The 26,175-nt window shown below is 36.5% G+C and overlaps 1 protein-coding gene across 3 annotated transcripts; it reads left to right on the forward strand.

The window, feature by feature from the left end:
* On the forward strand, window positions 1-25,550 carry cdc42se2 (CDC42 small effector 2). Of its 3 annotated transcripts, none has more exons than XM_043251177.1 (5): window positions 1-242; window positions 15,774-16,048; window positions 21,671-21,772; window positions 22,858-22,977; window positions 24,031-25,550. In XM_043251177.1, the coding sequence occupies exons 2-4, from the start codon at window positions 15,995-15,997 to the stop codon at window positions 22,957-22,959; spliced, it is 258 nt and encodes an 85-aa protein (XP_043107112.1). In that variant the 5' UTR covers window positions 1-242; window positions 15,774-15,994; the 3' UTR covers window positions 22,960-22,977; window positions 24,031-25,550. The 3 variants fall into 3 exon arrangements, with proteins under 3 accessions (XP_043107112.1, XP_043107110.1, XP_043107111.1); XM_043251175.1 differs by having other exon boundaries at window positions 3-242; window positions 23,989-25,550; XM_043251176.1 differs by lacking the exon at window positions 1-242 and adding an exon at window positions 11,427-11,615 and having other exon boundaries at window positions 23,989-25,550.
* The last annotated feature ends 625 nt before the right edge of the window (window positions 25,551-26,175 follow it).

The following is a 26,175-nucleotide window of genomic DNA, read 5'->3' on the forward strand; positions in this document are numbered from 1 at the left end:
TTTTGTTCGCCCAGTGGGAGTGTTCCGTCTCATTCAAGGGGTTTCCTCTCCTTCTCCAGCGCCGCTGTCATTCACAACCAGAAAAGACACAAAGGAAGGATCACGGATGAAGGTGTAAAGCCGAAAGCTGGTAAATGTGCGTTTATTCCGGCGGAGGCTCGTCCGATCTGACGCCTGGCGCAGGTGAATCGTTTCCCGCATTGATCAGCTGAGCCCCGGTCATCAGCATCAGCATCGGGGCGGTAAGACGGCTCTTCATATAAATCATTCATAGGAATACAGCTGCTCACGTTAACCAACTTCTCAGTGAACCGTTTAATTGCAGCCAAATAAGTCTGAATTAGCATAAACCCCTTTTTCATGTAAATTAATTTTTTTCTTTTGAATAATAGTAACGCATAAGACGGTAATGCAGCAGATTTTTCAGAGTCGTTGGGGCTTTTATAGCCTACGCTGCCCTAGACGTATTCAAAGGTGACATATAAAGACATAACGTCGGTGTTTCGTGTATCGGCATCACCTGCAGATACCTATTTTCTGCTCTATAGCGGGCTGAACGTGCCAGTGCCGGGAACATCGTGATCTATTATAGAGCCACGGTGCGTTATGGCACGAGACAGAGCCCCACAGAAATGCCGTGCAAACTGTTGAATACCAGCACATTTTAGGAAGCGCTTTATATTCGTTCTGTTTTTGATCTGTGTCTGTTAAGGCGAAATCAGATGAGTCAGAAGCCACGAAAACGCGAAAGTCATATACGCATATACGCCCTTGTGAAACGGAATTCATAAAGCGATAGTTCCGGTTGTTCGTTCTGATTGGATGAAACGGTTCGTAAGGATCACTGTGTGGACGCACGTTTTCTATTAATGCGCGTTAAGTGCTGTTGCTGGGCAACCATAAACAGCCGATGGTTGATATGTGATTGGAAAGAATCATTATTAATACTTATACTCATGTGCTGTACTAACCTTTTAGCTAAAACTAAAACCATTAAAAAATGTTACATGAAACAAAATAAACATCAACTAGGCTAATATAAAATAAAATGCATTTTATTTCAAGCTAGCTGCCAACATTTAGTTTAATTTGAAGTATTAAAATAATTAAAATCAATTAATGAAATGACATTTATATTTTAAAAATAAACACATTACTAAATTACTAAAACCTAACTAAAATTTAAAAAACCTTACTAAAACCTAACTAAAATTAAAGAGAAAATGTCGAATTCAAAATATTATCAAAAAGTATGCAATAGTGCTATCAAAAAAATTATTAATTACAATTAATCCCAAATAAAAGTTTTAATTTATAGAATATGTGTGTCTCTACTATGTGTATTAATTATCTAAATACACGCACATACAGTATAAATATTTATATGTAATTATATTAGTGCTGTCAAACGATTAATTGTGATTAATGACATTCCAAATAAAAGTTTTGGTTTATATAATATGTGTGTTTGTACTATGTAAATGTATTATGTATATAAATACACACACATACAGCATGTATTTTGAAAATATTTACATGTGTTTAGATGTTTCTATTTATTTTCATATAATATATTTAATATATAAACGTTGCATATTTTGTCTTAAATATATAAATTATATCTATATATTTTATTTTATGTATAAATATGTTTCATATATAAACATTATATATATATATATATATATATAAATGCATGTGTTTGTATTTATATGTACATAATAAATTTACACAATACACACTCATATATACAACATACACTCATACTCACAGCATAAATTATATAAACACAAAAAAATACTGCATGAGATCATAATCATAATCATTAATCGTTTGACAGCCCTACTATAGCATGTCCTTTCCTAAATACCATCTTTCTCCATTGTTGACTGTCAGAAAATGTTTTTAGTGTGTTTAGTGATATAATAATATATTTTCTTGCATACATTTAAATATGGTATAACTAGCAGTAAGAGAAAGGATAGTTTTTGCACACTGCAGATGAAGATGTAGGTCAGGCATGTCTGTCTGCGATAGCAGTTTGCAGAACAGAGAACTGTACAAAATCAAAATCATGCTTCTGCCTCCCGGTCTCCTCTGAAGCGGTGAAGCTCAGACCTATGTTTATTATGTTTATATTTCAGATTGCTGTTCATTAGAAATAGCAGTTTTAACAATTGGGATTTTATGATCTTTTATGGTTTAGTCGGTAGAAACACGTGATGAATAAATGAATGCAAAACTCAAGTGAGAGCTAAAGTAAACTTTGTTCTTTCCACATTTAAAGTTGTAATTATGAGTATGTTGTGTTCAAGTGCTTTGTTGTGAGAAAGAACAAAGTTTTAAAGTTTTTAGCACACCCGTCTCAGAAACTCAGGCATCAAAATATCTCAATGTAAATACACTATATTGCCAAAAGTAGTCGCTCACCCATCCAAATAATGGGAACCAGGTGTTCCACTCACTTCCATGGCCACAGGTGTATAAAATCAAGCTGTTTTTACAAACGTTTGTGAAAGAATGGGTGGCTCACAGGAGCTCAGTGAACTTCAGCGTGGAACTGTGATAGAATGCCACCTGCGTAACAAACCTAGTCGTAAAATTTCCTCGCTCCTAAATATTAGGTCTGCTGTCAGCTGTATTATAAGAATGTGGAAGCGTTTGGGAATGACAGCAGCTCAGCCACGTAAACTGATGGAGAGTCGCTCGCTACAGACCTCCAAACTTCTTGTGGCCTTCAGATTAGCTCAGGAACAGTGCGCAGAGAGCTTCATGGAATGGGTTTCCATGACCGAGCAGCTGCATCCAAGCCATGCATCACCAAATGCAACGTAAAGTTTCGTCCCTGAAGAGCTGAAGCTGTTATAGCTGCCATGGGTGGACCAACATCATATTAAACCCTATGGATTAGGAATGAGATGTCACTTAAGTTCATATGCGAGTCAAGGCAGGGGAGTGAATACTTTTGGCAGTGTAGTGTATGAATAGGGACGTCATTCATGTCTAATTTCTGAATAGGAAACTCGTATTCGTGAGCATGTGAAGGCAGCATTAATTTGGTCATTTTTACCTCCATAAAACTGTCAATTTCTTTTGTGAAACTAAATAACAAAATATATGGTGACTGGTTTTGTTGCGTCGGTTAAGCAATACAACAGCAATAAAACAGTAATATAAAACAGTTGCTCATATACCATTTATCTATTTATATATTTGTATACTGTTGACAATTTTCAAATTTTGCTCAAGAACATTTTGAATGAGAACTGCCATGGCATATGTGTGACATGCCTGATGAATTATAAAAATGAATAATTAATAACAATGAAATCCTTTTTGGAACAAAAAAAATCTACCAGTCGGTCAGATGACAGTAGCTTCATGCACGTTAGGTGTCTGCTTGTCTTTTCATCGTTCCTTCAAGTGCTCGTCGTCAGATCAAAATGTAAAGTCGCTATGTTTTTTTTATTCATTCCTTTGGTCACAGTGCAGCGGGGGAGGCGGTATCGTCTTCGCCCTGCGGCGTGACATGCGAGACACGCAGTGAGGAAAGTAGTTTAGTCAGCAGACACTCGTATCACAGCTGGGCAGAAAGAAAGGAAGCGACCTTCATCTATACACCTCTGCAAAACTACACGGTTGCAGTGCAACACTGAAACTTTTTTACGGAAAGATTCTGACACGACAGGACGTACAGTCACGATTTACTTAAGACACACAAATGCGTATACATTTGTAGGAGGGATTCATGGGAGGAGAGTATTTAAATCAGTCGTGCAAGGTCATATACTAAGGTTTGCTGTTCAAGAAAGCTGTGGCATGGTTCATTTGAGCAGCTCCTGGTTCTGTGTTCTTTAATTTGCTCATTGTCGGTAGATCAGCCACAGAACAACCGCATTCATCAGGGCTTTTATTGCGGTCTCGTGCTAATTTGCACTAAACCTGGCCCACTGTCGATATTATAACATTACTGACGTTTATACTGTATAGCCAGACAAGAGCTGGATCCTTGGTGGAGCCTAGGGTTATTTTTCTCCCTTATCCAACATCAGCCTTTGGTTTGTGACCTAAAGATAAGTGATGATTTTCTATCAGCTTCTTAATAAAACTGCTTAGGGGTGTGCGATACGCCCCAAAACAGTAATACTTAGTACCTAATAGCAATTCTGGCCAACAGCTATTACCGTTTTCAACATACTCGCACAAAGCAGTATGGAAAGCGAACCAGAACTGTATTATCGCCAATTGTTCTACTGCCAGCTCTAAACTGCCAAATTGTGCATTATAAAACATTAACGCACTATAGACTTTAACTTATTATATTGTCTTGACTTAAAACCTTTTTGCTTAGGTCCTAAAAGGGTTTGGGGTCGGTAAGAAGCATCCGATGCGCACTAAGGATCAGTATTAGTAATGTTATGAAATATTATTATACTTTTTTTTTGTTACTCCAGTCTTCAGTGTCACATCATGCTTTGAAAATCACTCAATTGTGTTGATTTGATGCCCACAAAACACAAACTAATGCCATCTTGTCCTGCTTCATATTTTTGTGATTATTTGATGAATAGAAAGGTCAAAAAACAGAACTGCTATCAAAGTTTTTAACGATAATATATAATATAACATATTTAGCGTCTCTTTTGATCAATTTAATGTGTCTTTGTTTAATAAAAGTATTATTATACCTTTTTTACCTATGACAAGACCTATGATGTCAGAAGTCAAGAAGCCAGAACTCAGTTATTTACATTTTACAACAATTTTATTCACTTTGGGTGAATTATTCCTTTAGACATCGCATGTAATGTAAACATTTGTTTAATGGCTATTAGCTGGAACCTGTTCATGACTTTTCAGTTAGTTGGCTTTTGCCTGCTTCGTTACATTGCCCAGCTGAAGAATGCTCTGTCCTTATCTCTTCGGTCATATGAGATTTATGCGTTACAGCACAGCTCTAGTGGAGATAAGCGGAGGGATGCTTTCGAAAGTTTTTGCCCTTTTTATGCTTTTCTTTTAGCCTACCTCTGCAGCAAGTGGAGCTCTGATATCTTGGACAGCTTCGGCCACAAGTTGTGTGAAGTTTTCCATCTGTGATTATTTGGATCCTGATTGTACGAGCAGGATTTAGTTGACAAATGCCAACAGCTCGGATTAAATCCACGGACAAATCCTGGTGGAACTTTAGTGAACCCAAAACCAGTTTGCAAATTAGCGATTGAATTATGGTCGAAAGCCACTCAGTTTATACCCACTGATTAGTGGAATAAGCCACCCAAATATAACATTTATGTCATTGTTTAATCATTATTTAGCATTTTTATTGGACGTTTGAAAGAATACGTTCATATGAACTGCTTTTACTAAAGTCAGCTGCGTACAAGATTTCGTTTTGTCAAGTTTTTGCAATCTAGTTTACATCATATGATCCAACAGCAAAACAAATAATCTTTATTTGGTACTAAGCACAGAAATCTGGTCAAGTACCATTTAGTGAGCGATTGCACCATTGTTATTCAGGACAAAACAAGAGTGTATTCTAGGATTGTTTTAATACCCAGACTGTGAAATCGCATTTTTTTCCCTCTCAAACCATTGCATTTTGGTGTGAGTTACAGCTCGCTGTTAAGCTGTGTGTTTGTGGAGAATGCTCAGGAACGTCCTAATCTAATCTAGCCTCCATATGTTTCTCTTTAAGAGATCCTCCCATGCTTAAGACCTTTCGTCTGTGCGATGGTCAGAAATTCTTTGCGTAATTGTATCTTGGCACCTGTCCCTGTGTGTTTGTGGCATTGCAGCTTTAATTCAGTTTTGGCCTTTGCAGAAGAACCAAGCATACTTTAGTTCATTGAGTTATAGAGCAGGGATTGAATTGATGTAAATTATATTAAACAATGTGGTTGGTTGTTTTTCCTAAGGCGAGCATCACTTATGGTTCTGTAAGTATTAAACTTGCAAAAACGTGCCTCTACTTACATTTTTAAGGCAGATTATTGATTAATATAGACTTATTTTTGCATGGTTTCTTGCACAGCATTATATTATGACCTCAAAACGCTTTTATCACAGTGCATGATTTGTAAATACATTTTGATGTTTCCATCACATAACCAGCTACATATATATGGCTTGGCTAAAAAAGTAAAATTGCTCAGTAGCGCACCCGGTATGCCAATACATTTGCGATGCAGGGCTATTTTATCTCATGTTTGTCTTTGTCGTGAGATTTCACTAACCAGATCATTCATGTCCATACTTCTTTCCAACAAATAGCATAATAACTGAACATAGTTTTAGCGCAACTTAATGGAAATTACGAAACATGCAGGACGTAGCATAAAATCATTTTGCTGAAATGTCAGCACAGGCACAATTTTTGTTCGAGGAGAAGGTACCTGAGACTCATCTAGAGATACTAAGGGCCATTTTAATAAGGAACCACATAGAAGCAACTGCACAGTAAACCTGCTGTGTGAAGATTCATCTAGCTATTTAAAAGCCGTGCCAGATTTAATTTTTGTTGAAACCATAAGTGAATGTGAACTCAACCAGAAGCCTTTTTTTTTTTTTTTTTGCATGTGTGCGTGTGTTTATGTTTTACATCAGTTCCAGAGAGAGTTTGTGGGCTCAAAATAATTCATTGGCGACCCATACTTAAAAAAAAATATGAAAATTTAAAACTTGTCATTAGTTAAATGTTTACAGCTCTGTGTTCCATGTGTCATCGTTTTGAAGAAAATGCCAAAATAGTGATTCAATGTTTATGCAAAACTCAAATAAAGAATTATTAAATGGTTTAGAATGACATGAGATGAGGAAAATAAATAAGTGTCAAATATCATATAGAGTATCAGAAAGGCACTACAGCCAACAGGGTTTGTAACTTCCAAATTTTATTTATTTTTTATTCATTTTTTTAAACCTTTTAAATTAGCATAAAACCCATGCTAAAAGATCCCTCTGCGAGGGGCAGCTCAGTGTCTTTGGCTGTCTGGAGATGAATCAGAGCGACTGAAACCATGTCATTGTCAATCAGCGTGCATCCTGTTTTCAGTGGCTGTGCACGAGAACTTTCAAGCATGTGGTGCATGAGTCCTGTGAGCTCAAGACACATGCTTAGTTTCTCCAAGATGTTTTAAAATGAAGCTCATTCATGTTTTTTGTTCTTGGCCCATAAATTTCTCTGAAGGCTTCTGCACCTCCATACTTTTTGGTAACCAGAAACATGAGTCATTAATTAATAAATAGGTGAAAATACAAAAAGTTTTTTGTGGTCAGAGTTGTACTAGACTAAAAGTGAAGTGTACCTGCAATAGAGACTGAAACTGATACTGCAGTTTCAGTCTGTATTGTGGACATGTTGGATCTCTTGAGCATTTGGCATGGTGTCAGTCATGGGCCAGTTATGATATTGTGATGCATTGCAATCTATTGAAACTTTTTATATCATATGATAGGATATCAGTTGCTGTTACCAAGCTGTTGTGTGAAATTAGCTCATTTATACAGTAGTACACTAGTAACAGTGCTTTTGTCAGGGCACTGTTGGATGTAATTCCTAAAAAAAAAATTTAAAAAGCTACTTCCCTGATTACTCTGAAGGGTGTAATGGTTAGGAAGAATCTGAGATACTTCTTCGCAAGCCAAATGCACCAAATTGGGGTTAGGCAGACAGTGATGGCTTTATTAAGCAACTGGTCAGTCGTCAATAGTATCTGGGTCATTGCCTTAAGGAGAGATGAGACATTGATGTTGCCTTTGCCAGCTGGGCGTAATGGCAGTATAAGGCAGGCTTTGTTACCACTTTCTTTGCAAAGGGAAATGAATCCTCTACCACTGGTGCAGCCATGCAAGCGTATCGTGCCAGACTTGGTGACATTTGTGGTCAAAAACATCCTTTCATGCGTGCTGCAAGGTGTAGCATTCTGCATCAGATATTTCATGTCACATGGTTGCATTAAAACCCTAAACTTCATCTAAAGTACTCATCTAAAGATGAGTATTTTGACGTCACCTAATATGCCTTATATATGCTACTGCTGAGGTCATGTGTTTAAAGACTAGGGAATGCATGCACTGAATGCAATATAAATTGCTTTGCCTAGTGCATGAATGTATTTAGTAATGAATGCAAAAAAGTCTGGGAGAAATCTGTTTGTTTGAAAGGCTTCGAGAAATTTAAAAAGGAATAAAGGTCAGAGGCCTGTGACTTTGTGGTCTTGTGATCCGGATCACAAAAGCAGGACTTGTCTGCTGTATACTGAAGAAAAGCATGATGTCATAAGAATGTGCCCCTGGCACAGTGCAGATAAACATTTATAAATATTTCAACAAGGTAGTTATGAGATCAGACTGTGTCCTCGGTTCTTACGTGTAAATAAGTTGGGATGGAATTGAATTGACTAAAAACTGGTTGGCAGTTTCATATATCCACCTAACAGGGTTGATAACATTAATGTGAGATTACCTAATGCCAGAATGTTTAAAGATTTGGAACTACTCAGTAAATTATCATTTTTGGGTGAACTATTCCTTTAATTAGGATTGAAGAAAAGCTCTGTTAAATTTACAATGAACACAAGTTTTTAACACTTCATTTTCCCATTTATTCACTGACACACCTCCTGTTCTCATGTTCTCATCAGGATTGCAGAAGTACTTTCTTCAACCGAGGGCTTATTGATTTCACTTTTGGTATGAAAAGGCCTTTACAGTTAAATAGAATTTTGGGTTCTTTTGTTAATTAGAAAAAAACAAGCCCAGTCCAAGTCACAAAAGTAGCCATAATGCACCATAATGCATTGTGCCTTAATGCAATTAATTAATTTTTCATTGTGTAACGCAATATTGTGATTCATTACTTTTAAAGGTAACTTTCCCCATTCTCAGTAAAATGCCTTGGATGTCCTATGGGGTGTCTAATCCTGCTCCTAGAGGGCCACACAGAGTTTAGACCCAATCCTAATTCAACACACCTGAACTGGTTTATCAAAGACAACACTATTGAAGAAAGTGCTACGGCTAACTTGGTCTTCATAACCAATCACATTACAGCCTTGACATCATTAAAGTTCGACACTCATTCACCGTTTATGGATCCCATAGGAATGAATGAGTGCTGTAAACAGAATCTTCTGCAACACGTCTGTGACTTCTCTTATAAAACTACTTTTTTCATGTCAAAATAGTTCAATTCTAGTTCAGTGACATCTAAGCTGTTGCAGACCTGCCTTCGACAGCGGCTTTGCTAAAATCCTTCATACAGGTGTGTAGGACACTGGCCCTCCAGAAGCTGAGATGGAGATCTCTGGTTCAGAGTCAGTCTATTTCCTACAATAATTTCCAACAAAATCAGATAGGAGGAACATGAGAGGAAGAGAGGACAAGATGTGGAGCTTAAATCCCAGATCTTGGACAAAGTGGCACATTCCCAAGAGGAAATAATGTCTGCCAGCCCGTATCTGCTTAGAAAACACTTGACTCAATCTGGCCTCAAAAACCATGGCATCATTCAGCTTCCAGATATACTACTATACTTTAAACTATGATCTTTTTAATTCTATTAATCGAGCGAGATTAACCGTAACTGAGATAAATATTAAGAAATAAAAAAATGGCTGCTTTCTTGATAAAGAGCTGAATTAAAACGGAGCCGCTTCTTTTATTGAGCAGAGAGTGAAAGAACAGGGCAGCTTTTTTCCTTTGGTAAATAAGAAGAAATTTATAGAGAGACTGCTCGGTCTGCTTTTGGCAGCATGGGTAAGCACGTGCGGATGGCCAGCCTGCTTTTGTGTGCCTGTATAATCAAACACTGTACTGTCACTCCAGTTGACATGCATGTAAAAGAACATACATTGTATTACTGACTTACTAAACATTTAATTCACAAACTGTCCCAGAATAGAAAGTTCTGACTGCAAGCAAGGCAGTTTGCTATAATATATCTGGCCCTGTACTATATATATATATATATATATATATATATATATATATATATATATATATATATATACACACTCTTTTCTTTGTTTACGGACATGAACTATAGATGGCTGGAATTTCCTGCTAAAATGAAACCTGACAGCTTTGAATTTGAATTGTTCCAATAATTCATAAAAAAATGAAAATTAAATCATAAAATTTTATACTAATATTTCAGAGTTATATTAAATAGTGGAAACGTGTGTGTCAAATAAAGTCAAAATACTAGAAATGTGGCCTTTTAAAACCTATGGAAGAGATTCTTTGCCTTTTAAGATGTTTAAGTTAGTTCTAGTAAAAGTTAGTTATTTTTAGCGGTTCTTTTTATTATATTACCCCCTGTGGATGCACACTTATACTGTGACACATTGCGTGTGCTTTTGTGATGCAGACTGTAGATTTGGTCACACGCACACACACACACGCGCGCACACACACGCCCCTCCACCATTACTCCAACTAGTGGCTACTGTGGCAACAAGCTTAGTGACGAAGGAATTGAAAATCTATGTTCAACCAAAAGCGAAACAATCGCCTCATGTCATGCACTGGATAATGAGCTTCGAAAAGGGCAGGGGTTTCCCGTATATTAAAAAACCTATTATATTTCCACTTCTCCAATCAAGCCATTTTTTCTGAGTTTCATTTCCTCATGTTACATATCCATCTCAAGTTCTGTTCCTGCTTAAAGTATGAAACTGTGGCTAAATCATGTTGGTGTCTTTCAGTGATTGTAACACTTACGGACACAATCGAAAATTATCTAATGATTTAATACGTTTTTTTTAATGCCGTCCATTTAATGATAGTTTATTGTCGTGATGTATTGTTGCTTATGCGAGCAGTCACAAGTGGCATATTTAGCAATACAGTGTATAGGTAAAAATATTTTTGCATGCCAAAATATTATCGTAAAAAAATCATAAAGATCATGTAGATATTTTGGTACCGTAAATATATCAAAGCTTTAAGATTAGTGAGGACTTAATTTAGACGTCTTTGTTTTTTAGCACCCTCAGATCTCAGAAAATATTGCCCAATAAACCACACATCAAAGCTTTTTTTCAAAAAGCTGGTTTTGTGGTCCAGGGTCACATGATTATTTGTTTAACTTGGCCGCCTATCTTGGCCAGGACACTCCTATACGAGATTTTTAATCTCGGTGAGGTGCTTACCTGGTTAAACAAATGCTTAAATAACCTAAAATAATAACGCCGGTATTCCAGCATTGGTGGAATGTAACCGAGCACACGAAGACAGGTCCTAATGCTCTTATGTGGTACAGTGAACAGGATTATGGATTGTTGGGCTTTTCGTCACTGGTTTTCTTGTAAGCCAGCACATTGCGAGTGTTTCTCCACCCCAGCATTGCTTACGTAAGCCGCACTCAGTGGGAGGATGGTGCTTACATAAAAGCCTCGCCGGCGGTGGGCCGGAGGGGGCGGGGCTTCGTCTCAGGAGCGTGCATGAGCCCTGGCCGGTCAGTGATGCAGTGAATGAATGCCACTCGCCCGCTGATCCGTAACTGAGTGCGGGACAAAGGCCTCCTGGAGAGCTCACAGCTCCTCGGCCTGGGATAAACCCTGAAGCTCCTCGCCTCTCCTCTCACTTCATCACTGCGGCTGGTCGAGATGGTGAGTAAGACTGAGAATCAGACGTTTCTTTGGGAGCTGTGGCATTGGTGTGCGATTTATGCGTTTGCATGGGGCCAGTCCGTGAGTCGGTTGTTTCTTGATGATGGTCCTCTGATGAGTTGTAATGTGCATTCACTTGCATCGATGCGAGAAAAGGAAGGTCGTGCGAACACAATGTTATATTGGCCGGAATTAATCAATTTGTATCATAGTAAACTTGTGTGTACAAAAAGTTTGAGAAAAAAAAAACTTGAAAGTACTTAAAAGTTATCACCAAAGCTACATTTATTTAATCAAAACTAAAAACAGTAAAACTATGCGTATCATTATTATTGAAAACAGCGTGCTTTTCAGTATTTCAGTATTTTAAAACAACAAAACCTATTTGGAATCAAAATCTTTTGTAACATAAACGTCTTCAGTGTCACATTTGAACAATTGAAAGCATTCTTGAGGAATAAAAGTATTTAAAAAAAGACAATTTAATATTCAAATATCAAGATTTCTGACCATACAGTTTGAATATTTTACCATAAATTCAGTAGTTTATCAAATAAACACACATTATTTGAGCAAAATCTGTTATTAGTAGAGTTCGCAATCAAGAAATAATCAGCAAGTAACAGGTAGAAAGTTGTATTTTCTTGCAAAAAATGTTTTTATTTTATTTACAACTTATGATTTATTTTTTCATTTCACAGTGCTGCCTGAATTTAGAAAACCCGGCACATAAAACAAATTAATCTTATTCTTTATTTTCTGTTTGATTCTATTTTAACTTGATGGCTGCAAACCAGTTCGTGCGTAACCAGTCCAACATCAGTGTAAAAACAGCTTAGCGTTGCATTACGTAACATTTCAATTCCGAACAAAAGATTGCTTTTAATATTATATAACAGACAGTTAGGCCTCTAAATTGTGGTCGAATGAAACCTGGTGTAAAATAGCTGTGTAAACAACACATATCAGTCGTATATATATATATATATATATATATATATATATATATATATATATATATATATATATATATATACAGATGTAGCCTGTAGTCTGGAGAAAATCGTCTGTCATAGTGTGGCAGATGCCCTGGGAACAGGTCTTGAGTGTATTGTGAAGGGTCTTCCTCTGACCCCTCACACAGAGGCCTTTCTTGCTCTGACAGTCTCTTTCAATGGGCCGGCTGCTCTTTGTGGCTCACCGCTAATGGAGTGAATTCTGTGTGCACCCCATCCTGTCATCCTGCCCTGGAACATGGGATTCTTCCCTAGAAAACTCTCTTCTTCCCTACAGGAGGAAATGGAGATGAGCTTGCAGCAGTTCCTAATAATGTGAAACAACTAAACATTTTTCGCTTGCTTGGTTCAGCTCAAAGCGTCTTTTTTCTAAGAAAGAGCTAATCAGAATCTACACTCAGAAGTTTACTAAATTAACGCTTTAAGCTCGTGTACGTGTTTAAAATTGAATCGCCGAAGCGTTTATGTTGTGCCGCATTTCTAGTTTGCCTTTTGAGGCGCGCAGCATGCGGCGGATGCAGCTCAGTCTGAAATGATCTCACATCCTGTCAACTTTTAGATCTCGACGAATCCAGGATGAATAGAGACTGTGGAGAAACTAGACACCGTCACATCAATAAAGGAATCAAAGCGCATTGAAATGCGCAGATAATTTTAGCTGCGGAAGACGCTTCACAGAGACCAGCTCTGTTCCCAGGTTCATTTCCATAGACATTTGGCTCGGGGATTTGAGCAGAAGTGTTCTCAGCACAGGATGCACCAGCATGTGTCCACCACCTTGCCTACAGTCGTATGAATAGCACATTTTCAGTCAAAAGTATTGCATGCATTCTGTCCTAATAACTCACTTTGCAGACACTTTTATCAAAAGCTACTGTAAAGCTGTTCCACCACTGTTCCGAAAGTGTATTTTCACAGTGATGCCATTGAAGAATCATTTTTGGTTCCTCAGAGAAGCTTTCTGTAATCGGTTCTTGAAAAAAAAACTTTTATTTCTTAATGTGAAGAACATTTAAACCTAAAAAAAAGTCTTTCCACTTTAAAGCACCATTTTATTTCATGATAGGGATAGTTTATTCAAAAATAAAAATTCTGTCATCATTTAGCCATTGATTTCAGTAGTATGTCATATGGCTTTATTATGCCAAATTTCACAATAATTGCTGGTATATTATATATCACGGTATACTCGCTGTTAATGAAAGCTCAAAGAAAATATGGCTTATTATAACATTATTTTAATGGATTATTAATACATTTTCACTTGTTATTTTAACTGAAACTTGACTGAATTGCAAAAACAAGATGGTTTTGTGTACATTTTTTACCTCGTGCGCACAGTTATGTTAAGTTAAAAATAATTTTTATGATAAGTTCTCCTTTGCGTGTAACTATGAATAATACATGTGATTATTAGTGAATGACGCCCAGTAGTGTGATATAATACGCAAAAACCAATATGATAATTTCTCTGCATTGCTGCAGGAATCTGTTGTCTTTCTCACTTGGGCAAGCCTTAGTACTTTAATTGCTAGTACTTTAGTACAAAATTAGGAGCTGATTTTATGTCTCCTGCACGTGCTTGGTCTTGGCGATTGAGCTCTTGCTCATGAATGGACTAGTAACAGTGCAGAAGAGTTGAGCTGAGGGACCGTGATTGTGGTTTCTGAGCGCTGTGAAGTGGATTAATGAGAGCAGACGTGGACTCTGGGTTCTAATGACTCCAGCACTCCGGCGGTAGAGTTTACGACCCCGTGTGTCCCTCGTTTCTCCAGGTGTGTGTGCTTAACAGCGTTAGGAATGGCAGCGTCATAACATCAGCTTCATTGGTGATGACCCCAGGGGTCGTTGGATGCAAAAGTAATTTTTGTTGTGTGTTGGCAGTGTGTGTAAACATCAACCCTATAATTATGTTTTTTATATCTCTATAAATCATTTTTATTTTAAAGATCATCCAGCAACAGAGAACAGCCTTCTTGTGTGTTCGGGCGCATTGTCGGCGTGTTGCTACTTTGAGGAAGGGAAAATAGACAAATGCCAAATATTAAAAACGGGTATATTAAAAATTAAAAATAGGTGAATTTTTTTAAATCCTTCTACAAAAATGTTTAATCTGCAGATTGTGTTTTCCAGCAATAGTGTGCACCTTTATTTTTCTGAGAAGTTCCATAAAAGTTCTTTGTGAACTTGTCTTTTTTCTACTGGTGTGTTTTTAATATTTGTTGTAGTTTTTTATGGTATTTAATGTTTTGGTACTTAATTTCCATGATCTAAATATTTTTTTAAAATGAAATGTTTGTTGTCAGTTGAAAGTGTATAGGCCTTCTAGCATTATTTTGCTGTCATATTATGATTATGCATTCAGTGGCATTAAATATTCATATATTCATATATTAAAATTATATTAATATATAATTACATGCAAACCAAAAACTAATCATATAGTATATATAAGTATCATATAGTATGTACTTTTGCTAACAAACTGTTTTTCGGGTTTAAAATAAAAGTGTTTTTTAATATAATGTGTGTGTGTGTGCTGTGTTGTGTATATATAAAGATTATATTCAGTATAATTTTGAAAATATTCTTATTTATATTTAATATAGAAAAATATTTTTCTAAAATATATACATGCGTTAGCATTTATTTATACATGATAAATATAAACAGTACACACACATATATTGTGTAAACAAAAAACTTTTATTTTGGATGCGATTTAACTCGATGAATCTGTTGACAACACGAATAATTACACTGTAACAATAAAGTGTAACCAAAAATTATATTGACTGTGATTTGAACCAAGTTACTGTACAAATATGGATGTTTTAAAATAGAACTTTGACATAAAATGCAACAGAATTTAAATTTAACGTCAGATCCTGAAGCTGTTAATTTGGTTGGAATATTTGTCTAAAGCTGTAAACGTCTGTCCACAAAAATGTTGGAAATGACATGATTGACTTGAAAACATTCAGCAGGGCTGACTATATAAATTACCTTTGATTTTATAACTGCGATATCATAATACATATCGCTATTTAGATTTGATGTCAATCACGATATCATGCCATTTGTTCCCTGTAAGTCAAACGCTGGTGTAAATGATCTGACAGCATCTTCTTGTGTCCTGCAGGTCTGAGCGTTTGCTAAGTGGACTGAGCCGTAAACGGGCTTCCCGTCTGGATCTCTGCCATCGCTCTCTTCCTGCTTTCCTTTCCCCGGATCCTCAGGCCGCAGAAATCCACCATCATACCCGATTGGACCTTTGAATCGTGAAACTTGTGCCCCGTACATAAGCACCAGAGCCCCTCAGGGCCCGCGGACACAGCGGCACTTTAGCGCCGTGTGCTAGTCATGAGTGAATTCTGGTTGTGCTTCAACTGCTGTATCGCCGAACAGCCGCAGCCGGTAAGATTATCATCACCCCCAGCCTCCAAAGCACAGAAGAGCTAAGAGTAAGAGTTAAGAGCTCAAATAATGAAATGCTAAACCATTCAGGGCTTTAGGTAATTAGAAAGATTAAATGTATGCAATGTTTAATAGGGAGACAGTGCAGTGTTGACAGAACCGGACTAATATGGTCATACTTTTTGGTTTTAGTAAGAAGCCTAGCTGGTGCGTTTTGGACCGGCTGGAGGTTGTTTATTAATCATGTAGTGCAACCACCCAAATGGAGCATGGCAATAATCAATAACCTTGAGGTTATGAATGCTTAAATTAACGTTTCTGCATTTGGTATCGATAACTTTGATGTATTTTTGAGGTGGAAACATGTGGTTTTACAAATGCTAGAAATGTGGATTTTGAAGGAGAAATAGCTATCAAGCAGCACGCATATGTTCCTAACTGATGATAAAGAATGGACAGAGCAGCAATTAAGTAGACCAGGGGTGACGGGCTCCGGTCGGGCAGACCTCCAACCCCTACTAAAACTCACTATCTATATTTTCTAGTAACCAATCAGAACTTGACTAGCTCGTTCAGGTGTGTTTGATTAGGGTTTAAGCAAAACTTTGCAGGGCTTCATCTCTCCAGGACTGACAGTAGACAGTGTTCTAGGTTATTAGATCCTATGAATGACTTATAAATGAGTTTTTGTTTTTCAGAATTTAACTGTAAGAAATTAATAGTCATGCAGCTTTTTATATCAACTATGTGTTTCGTTATTTTTTTGGGACCACAAAAAAATATAGTGCTGAGCATAATCAGCACAACAGTGAAAGCTAATACCCATGGTTCCTAATAATATTCCTCAAGAGCAACATGAAAAAAGTGAAAGGTAATGGCCCTAGTACTGAGCCTTGAGGTACTACATACCACACTTGTGATTGGTATGATTGATGGCAATTGATAGCAAGTAAGATTTCACCCTTGACAAAGCACTTCCTCTAGAGCTCTTTTAGCTGTTTAGTTTCAGTAGATATTATGAAACGCGGAAAAGTTAGTTTTGAACATGATATGCCCATGATATAAGTCTCGCGCTGAATCTGCATCATTGTAACAGCACATATTTTATCATATACATCTGATGGAAGCTCATTTGTTTGATGGGTCCGTTATCCTTGGCTAGAGTCTCAGCTCTGCATGGATGTGAATAGTTTTGCCCTTTTTTGCCCCAGCCATTTTTAATCATCACGCATTCTGTGAGATGCAGGCTGTCACAACGCATTATGGCAGAATTTGTCTTAACTCGGTTAATAAGGCTGAAAAGATTTATTAAAACCAAATACTTCAGCCCCAGCAGGCGTACTACAACTTCACTTAATCAAAGAAGGATTTACTGATAAGACGAGTGTGAGGAAATCTAGCTTGAGACTGTTTGCCAAAGTTTGTTAGTAATGCTTGCGAAGATCTGGATTAGTAAGCAAAAGTTTACATCGTGGTAGTATATATTAGTTGATTTGCTTTTTTTATACAAACATAAAACGTTCTGCTTATATGACTACATTTATCTTGAAATGTGTTATGAATAATAATTACTAGAGCTGTTTAACAGAGTTAACTAAAAGTAACTAATTGCACTACTAAGTTACTTTTTATTCAAAGTAATACATTGTCTTTTCTAAGCTGGGCTTGATTGTTAGTCTTTGATTGTTATTCTATTTTTGGCAATTGTAAAAGCCATTTTATTTCCAAAGTGAATTGAATACGCCTCAGACAGAAGGAAAGTTTTATTCAGAAAGAAAACCTTTTAGCTGCACTTCGATTCTGGGATTAAATGACAATATTATTTACAATATTTTTTTTTTTTAGCATTTCTAATTTGAAAAACTAAAAAGTAATGCATTACTTTACTAGTAACTTAAAAAAGTAATCTGATTACATAACTCAAGTTACGTGTGGTGTGTTACATTGTTGGTAAGTAATGGAGTAGTTACTTATATCTTGGCTCAAAATCACCTCTAATGATTGATTTATCAATATATTCAGTGATACCTATACCAACACCACAAACCTTTCTAAATATTCCAGCCAATGTTAATTATTTTGTGATGACCCTCTTTGTCGAAACGCTAATAGCCGGTGTTAAAGAATGTGTGGATGTTGTTATTCAAAGGTGTTTATATTGTTGCGTGACAGAAACTAAAGGCTGACCAGCATGAAATGCGGTGAGGAGGGAAGATTCTTTAGATGAACGTCAGCGAGGATCTTGCGAAGAACATGGAACTGGCTGAGGAGTATTTTGATAAATCAAAATGTTATGTTTCGGCCCATTTTCTCAAAATTTGAAAAGTTGAATTTGGTTTTGGGACTGAAGTCTAAGAGATTTGCCACCTTTGGCCTTTTAAAGCTAAAGCGCGGAAAGAATTCCTGAGACTTTTGTTATTGCAGGCACTTATGGAATTCAACTGACTGGGGATTGAAATGCGTGGCCACATTGTCCACTGTAATAAAAAAAATCACTGACTGTACAAGTCATTTCAATAAATACTTTTACATCATTGCAGTGCAACTGCAAAGCAACCTCAGGTGAGTCTATAATTCAGTATTAGATCAAAAACAAACTTAGAGTAGAATTAGACTCAGTCCTTAAACTCAGTCCCAACTACTAAATTGGTCTGAAATATAATGTGATCCAATTTTACAAATACTTGATGGAGCCACTCTCAGTATTTTACTGTTTTCTGCGTGTAATAGTTATTTTGCATCCGCTTTACATAAATTAATAACAACATTAGTGCAAAGGTTTTCTGCTGAACTTGAGAAGTTGCAATAAGGGCGGCTGATCTTAAATGAGTGCATAAAGATGGGTACTTATTCAATTAGGTCACACATTCCCCAGAGCAAAGAGACTGTGTCCTAATTATGAGCTGTCATCTATCCGTCCTGTGACGAGTGCTGAAACCTTCATCCTCTGTGAGAAAAGAGGATCTATAAACACCCCCGATTAAAAAGCATCACACAAACAGCGCTTCTCACTGGAAACACAACTCGCATCAGACAGAGATTTCATTAGATACTTTTCTTGAATTGCTATTGAATTAATAATATATTATAATTACTATAATATACTATATTATAATATATAGTACTATATATACTATTCTATTCAAATGTTTGGACTTTTGAAACAGCAAAACAGTAATATCGAGAAATAATACAGTTTGAAATAATTCTATTCTAATATAATTTTAAAATGTAATTCATTTCCGTGATGCAACTTCAGTCACTATGACCAGTAACTAGTCCCTAAAACGTCTAATAATGCATCATGAAAATGCATTTTGCACTTTTACAATATATAAGTCTGAGGTTTCCCCAAAATGTGAAGTTTCAGCTGAAAATTCTCCACGGGTCTTTTATTATATCACTTTGAAAATTCAGATTTTGAGCGATGGCAGAAACAGACAGTTTTTGCGCATAGGTCTATAAATGCAAATAAGAAGCTGCTCCCACCACCTTTTCGAGAAGCTGTTTGCTTTTGATTGTCATGTCTATCGCTCTGAAATTATGCGGTTTAAGCCATATTAGTTTGAACTTCTGATATGCAGTTTTCCGAGCACGGAGCAAGAGTTGTTCTTTTTTATATTTTCCGGGTTGGTAGATGCATCGGTGACCAGATTATAGCATGGAAAAACAATGATTTTGGCGATATGTCACTTTTTAACAGAAAATCTGCTCATTGTGACAGACCAGTTGTGTCTTATGACTTGATGGATCTCATGAGAAGTGCATTGTGTAGCCTTCGTTGTATTTATGAGTTAAAAAGGTTTCATAAAAAGGGAACGTGCTTAACCGGTGACCTTTCTCTGCTGTGCTTTTCCTCACAGCTCTCTGGCCATTTAGAGCAGTGTCGTGAAATTGCAGTAATAAGAGGTTTTGTCCATTATATTGATTTCTGCTGACAGATCCTGAGGGTCACACGCTGTGCTCCCAACAACTCGCATGATCCCAGGACTATTAGGACAGTAAATACAACCATGCAAAGATTAACAGTTAATCGAAAGACTTGCAAGCCTGTGGGATTTAGAGTTTTAAATATATAGCAATATAACAAAGGACACATTTTGTTTTTTTAATTATTAAAAAGGAGAAATTACTTGTTTCACAGAAAACTGAATGTTCAGTTCTTGAGTTATTTTAGATATTTAATGTGTTGCTTAAAAGTCTTCAAAGCTTTTCAGTTATATATTATTTTAATGTTCAGTGATGGCTGAGGATGAAAACTGGAGTAGTATTGATAAGACTTTTATAGTTAATAAATCCAGTTTGGCATGTTATTGGTATTTAATATCAATATTCTTCTTTTCAAATAGATTTAGCTTGCACAGGAAGCTGCTTGCAGTTGTCGTAGAGACATTTTAGAAGCTTCGGTAGTCAATAAATAATGAGGTTTTTGGCAGATGAATATTACGTTTTTATGCTATTAAACCTGAATGAACTTTGTTAGTGAATAATAAATCATATTTGTGTCAACTGTGTGAGTTTAGAAGACTTGTATGATGAGACACAAGGACATTGTTTAAATCGTTTTCAAATGTTCTCCTTTGGTGGTACACAGAAGAAAGAAACCGTTTGGCAGGAGTGATAGAACGCTGTCAGAAATTACATTTTGGCGTTTCCTTTTAAATAACTGTTCCTTGTGATATTTTATGTGACTGTAACATAAACATGGGTAGAGTACGTTGATGTAAAACAGCTGCAGCTCTACAGGTTTGATGAATACAGAAGCAGTGGGCTGTGAAATGCCATCTCCTCTGTCAATGACCAGTTGTCATAGCAACTGCGGTACGTCACGTCAGACTTGATACCGAGTAACAGAAGAGTGAAGGTTTCCGTCGATGTCTGGCACATTAAGAGCAATCATTGACTAATCTAATCTGTTTAGTGAATGAGCCACAGCCAAGCAAGGATTCCCCATCAACTGAGAGGTATTTAAACATACAGTTGTGCTCATAAATTTACATACCTCCTACAGAATATACAAAATAAGAGGGATTATGAAAATGGCTTGTTACTGTTACTGCCCTGAATAGGCTATTTCACAAAGCAGATGTTTATATATTCTCGCACAAGACCCGATAATAACTGAACTGATTAAAAATGTTCAAAAGTTTACATACCCTTGAATCTTAAAAACCTGTGTTGCTTCCTGGAAGATCCATGACTGTTTTTGTGACAGTTGTTCATGAGTCCCTTGTTGGTCCTGAGCAGTTCAACTTCCTGCTGTTTTTTAGAAAAATCCACAGTCTTTGGTTTTCCAACATTTTCTGCATATTTGAACCCTTTCCAACAGTAACTATATGATTTTGAGACCCATCTTTACTGAGGACAACTGAGGGACTCGCGCACAGCTATTACAAAAGGTTAAAACATTTACCGCTGCTCAAGAAGGCCACACAATGCATCAACACCCGGGGGTTTAAACATTTTGAATTAGACGCAGGGTAAAAAAGTCATGAAACGACGTGTGGGAGGGAGCGAATGAATAAGCTAACCCTGTAATGTTAAGCTATAACGAGTAAAGAAACATTACTGTTGAAACGTGTTTAGAGTTGTATTCATCTATGTTTGTTTCTTATTCTGCAGAAGAGGCGGAGACGTATAGATCGGAGTATGATCGGCGAGCCGACTAATTTTGTCCACACGGCCCATGTAGGCTCTGGAGATCTCTTCAGTGGCATGAACTCTGTAAGTACAACTAATATTCAGTAGGGTTGGGAATCAACTTAAGGTCAGGAATCAGATACTTGTAAAATTAACATTTCGATTCTGCCTATTGATTCTTGCATGCGCATCATTTTCAGGAGGCGAAAAGGAGCTGTTAAACATGTATTAGTCTTTGAATCAAAAATTCAAGAGATCCATTCAAAAACACTGATTCATTCAGTAATGAAACATGTAAATCTTGAATGAGCCTTTGAATCATTCCATTCATAAATTCCATGTAATTTTGTTTAGTTATCTAGTATTCTTTTTTAATATGAGAGAACTGCAACCTCAATTTAAAAACATAATATACGTCTAAATTTATCCAGAATCTTGCAGGTCTATTTTGCACAAACAGCACTTAATCGAGCCCAGTTTTTATGCTGCTTGCTGATTTTAGCTTTTTAACCACATTGAAATCAGAAGATTTGGAATCGATAAGCAGAATCTGATTCTATATTTATAGTATATATATATATATATATATATATATATATATATATATATATATATATATATATATATATATATATATATAAATAAAACTCAATTTGAGTTGATTTTGTTTTAATCGTGTGTCCAGGTGAACTCAATTCAGAACCAAATGCAGTCTAAAAGGAGGCTATGGAGGAGAGCATGCCATGTCTGTTAATGTACAGATGCAGCTTGATGCTCAATGGATACAAAAGCAGGATAATTCATGTTGTACACCTGTGATGCTAATAAGTGGACACACCTTGAATTAACATGTCCCTTTGGTCACATTATTTTCAGTGTTTTCTAGGGGTACCATCATTTTTGTCCATGCCTGTTTGCGTGAGTTTTTTTTTTTAATAATTCTGTTGAAGCATGGTTGAAAAACAATGTCTGACTTTCATTGGTTAACATTTATAGAATTTTTATTTATTATTACTTTTGTCAGATAACAGTTATTTCTGTGACCATTACTTTATCTTTATTGACCAAAGGGTACCAACAATTTTGTCCACGTCTGTATATATATATATATATATATATATATATATAAAACTCAATTTGAGTTGATTTTGTTTTAATCGTGTGTCCAGGTGAACTCAATTCAGAACCAAATGCAGTCTAAAGGAGGCTATGGAGGAGATGCCATGTCTGTTAATGTACAGATGCAGCTGGTGGATACAAAAGCAGGATAATTCATGTTGTTGGAAGGGGTGAGTAGTAAACAACTCTGCAACATCATCATCTGCTTCAATGTAGCGCCATAATTGTGTGGTTTAGTGCTTAAGATCTGAACTGGAATCTAAAAGCTTGTAGCTGAATGCGCAGGTCTTTAATATAAACGTGATTTTATTCCAGGTGTTTACCTTCACATTCCTAATCGACTGTGTCTTTGTAGACCCAGCGTGTTTTTAACATAAACTTGTGTGCATTTGACAAGATATTAATTACTTTAGATCTCACATGCCGTCTGACCGACGCTTATCCGTGGACCCCGAAAACTGTATATCAGATGTTTTCAATAATAAGGCTTTAAAATGCATGATTTTGCATGATTAATTTTCGCACAGTTACGGCACAGTCCTGTTCTGGAAAAGGGGCGGGAAGAAGCAGCTCACTTGCATTTAAAGAGACGTGCACGAAAACAGATGTTTCTTCTTCCTCTCAAAAAAGGCAATTTCAAAATGATATAATTGATAATCTGTGGGGTACTTTGAGCCGAAACTTCATATGCACATTTTGAGTCCTGAGACTTACAAGAAGGAATAGGTCTCTTATAATTAGCACCATAATTTGCCTTGCAGTTGCATGTCATCTTCATAACAGTGATGGCTAACGATTAGCTAAAAGGGACAACAGAGTTTGTCAGGGTCATTAAACATCATCACACTGAACAGGGAAGCTCATTAATTATGGTCCTGCAAGCTATTCGAGCTCAAATGTTACATCCCCACCTCTGGACTTACATTTGTAGTTTGTAACAGACCAAAGAGGGGGATTAGTCATGATGCAAACATCCAATCATTTGGTATCTCTGAAAAGCCCAGAACGTTCTCTGTGCAGAACATCCAGACTTAAAAGTGTGGCATGTAGAGTCTCAGAGAAATGTACTAAAACGTAAGCACATGAGGCCAAAGGGTCTTAAGAGGATAAAGCACCTTTGCAAGCACCGGACAGCTTTTCAGCTCTTTGCGTGAAACTAATCAGTGCGATGTTTTCCGCAGGTTCCCGTGATGAGTTATTTCTGCTCTCTGGTTCCCCTCCAGGAGCTCTCCACGTGCTCCGGTGGCAACCTCTCACCTCATTCTTACCCAGCAAACACATGGACAGTTGTGCGCTCCATGGTAAAGAGGCCGCCCGGCCTCGGACAGCAGGATCCCACAGCGCTTCAGTGTTGTGTCCGTCACTGCTTCATCGCATGCCCCTCCAGCCTAGAAGTGCAAAGTGTGTCCCCGCTTTCTTCTGTGGTTTGCCGTAAACTGTTGCTTTTTTCATCGCGCGCATCTGTGGGTCCGGAGCCAATGCGAACAGCCGTTTTGGGTTGGTTCTTCTTTCGTTTGCTCGTTTCGCCGTGAAAAGACTGCTTTTATTTTTTGATTCGGTGATCAGCTTGGAGCCGACAACAATGTTTGTATGAGAAAGTGGCTGCTTACAGCCATGCGGTGCCAAACTGCTCAGTGCAATGGAACGACAGGAAGTACTTTGTGTTTAAACACGAGCACAGCAAATGCCATTTTTAAGGAAATGCGATCGTTACGTTGCTGTTCGCGACGTGCCAATTCGCATTTTTTTCTGTTTTCATTGTTACGATTTTTCGGATCAGCATCACCACTGATGTTGAAAGGCATGAGTGGCGTTTCTCCTTCTGCTGTCTGCTGTGTCAATGTACGTCCGTGACTTGATGTAAAGCAACTAAAGCTATAGATAGTGTACAGAAAAAAATGTATAAAATGATTAGTTCTAGTGCTCTTTATCAATGTAGCTACGATTACAGGGGCATTTCAATAAATAAGGTAATGAGAACTGCGATGTGAGTTAATTTACTCAGGTAACTTGGCCACAAAACAGCGCCACCTATCGGCCGTAGAGATGCAAAATCCTATTTCTGTGTGTAAAAGTATGGAGCTCCTAAAGGACATAGTCTTGGAAAGCATAAGCTGAGAGGGAAAAATCTTTCTTGTTTGCTCGCAAAAGTGATGCATTCCCCTGAAAAAACAGAAATGATAAGATATTGAAGGAAAAAAAATATTTCACTTCTTTTTTGGGGAATGCAATGCTTTTGTAAGCAAATGCAAAAGTTTATTGGGAGAGTAAAAGTTTTTTGGTGTGGGTTAAACACAGTACTTTTGCGAGCGAATGTAAATTTTCTAATGTATTGACAGTTTTTCCCCCCCATCTCATATTTTTTGTATTACTATGTTCCCTTAGGGGCTCCTTAGTAAAAGACGCAATGCCAGCTAAAAGTTATTGCTTGCTTGTAGAGGATGTCCACTTGATCCAACCAAAATATTATGGAAATATAAAATGGGTACCTTATTTACTGAAAGGCCTTTATATTATAAAGTCACAGACTGATTTCTGGGGTCATTCCGGTCTCTCTTGCCTACTGCTGTAGTTTTATTCAAATATTGTTCTAAGACATATGTTTTTCTTATTCATATAGTTACATTTTCTCAAATGTGGTGTTGAATCTCATGAAAACTGTCAAGAACAAGTCCTGATTATATTTACATCCAGAAAAAGAAGAAAAAGCTAAATATTTAACGTGTATATATATATATATATATATATATATATATATATATATATATATATATATATATATATATATATATATTAATATATCTAAATATATTATATATAAATATCTAAATATCTAAATATATATATATATATATATATATATTTAACAAGTCCATTTTTCCCAATATTATTGCATTGTGATGTTATGTTCAAAATTGAATAGCTTACACACTTTACTTTTTTTTATATATATATATATATATATATATATATATATATATATATATATATATATATATATATATATATATACACAAAAATTTAGGGGCAAGTAGACTTGATTTTTTGTGAAATTTATCTCTTGACTGTCTTCAAGATTAAACAAGCAGTTTAATTAGATTTCCTGCTGATTTCAGTCAATTAGATCAGCCGGCTATGTGTTATTGTACAGTGAACACTCCTATCCTTCACTCAGGTCAAGATCAAAAATGGCTACAGTCTTTTGAAACCTCTTTAAATCCAGTATTGCCAATGCTATGACAAAATCAAACTGGTATAGAAAAAAAAGGTCATTATTTTACAACATTGTCACACAAACAGTTTAAATCTGTACGTTTGATTATATTAGTTCCCTTCGTTTTCGACCCAGCGTGGAGAGGTTTATGAAT

This window comes from Puntigrus tetrazona, chromosome 10, assembly GCF_018831695.1.
Source record: "Puntigrus tetrazona isolate hp1 chromosome 10, ASM1883169v1, whole genome shotgun sequence".
NCBI lineage: Eukaryota > Metazoa > Chordata > Actinopteri > Cypriniformes > Cyprinidae > Puntigrus > Puntigrus tetrazona.

Bases quoted from the DNA above. Each gene is read 5' to 3' on its own strand.
- cdc42se2 (XM_043251177.1), top strand. From the start codon at position 15,995: ATGAGTGAATTCTGGTTGTGCTTCAACTGCTGTATCGCCGAACAGCCG. The intron at 16,049-21,670 runs GTAAGATTATCA...CTTATTCTGCAG, and splicing joins TCGCCGAACAGCCGCAGCCG to AAGAGGCGGAGACGTATAGA. The intron at 21,773-22,857 runs GTAAGTACAACT...TCGTGTGTCCAG, and splicing joins TCTTCAGTGGCATGAACTCT to GTGAACTCAATTCAGAACCA.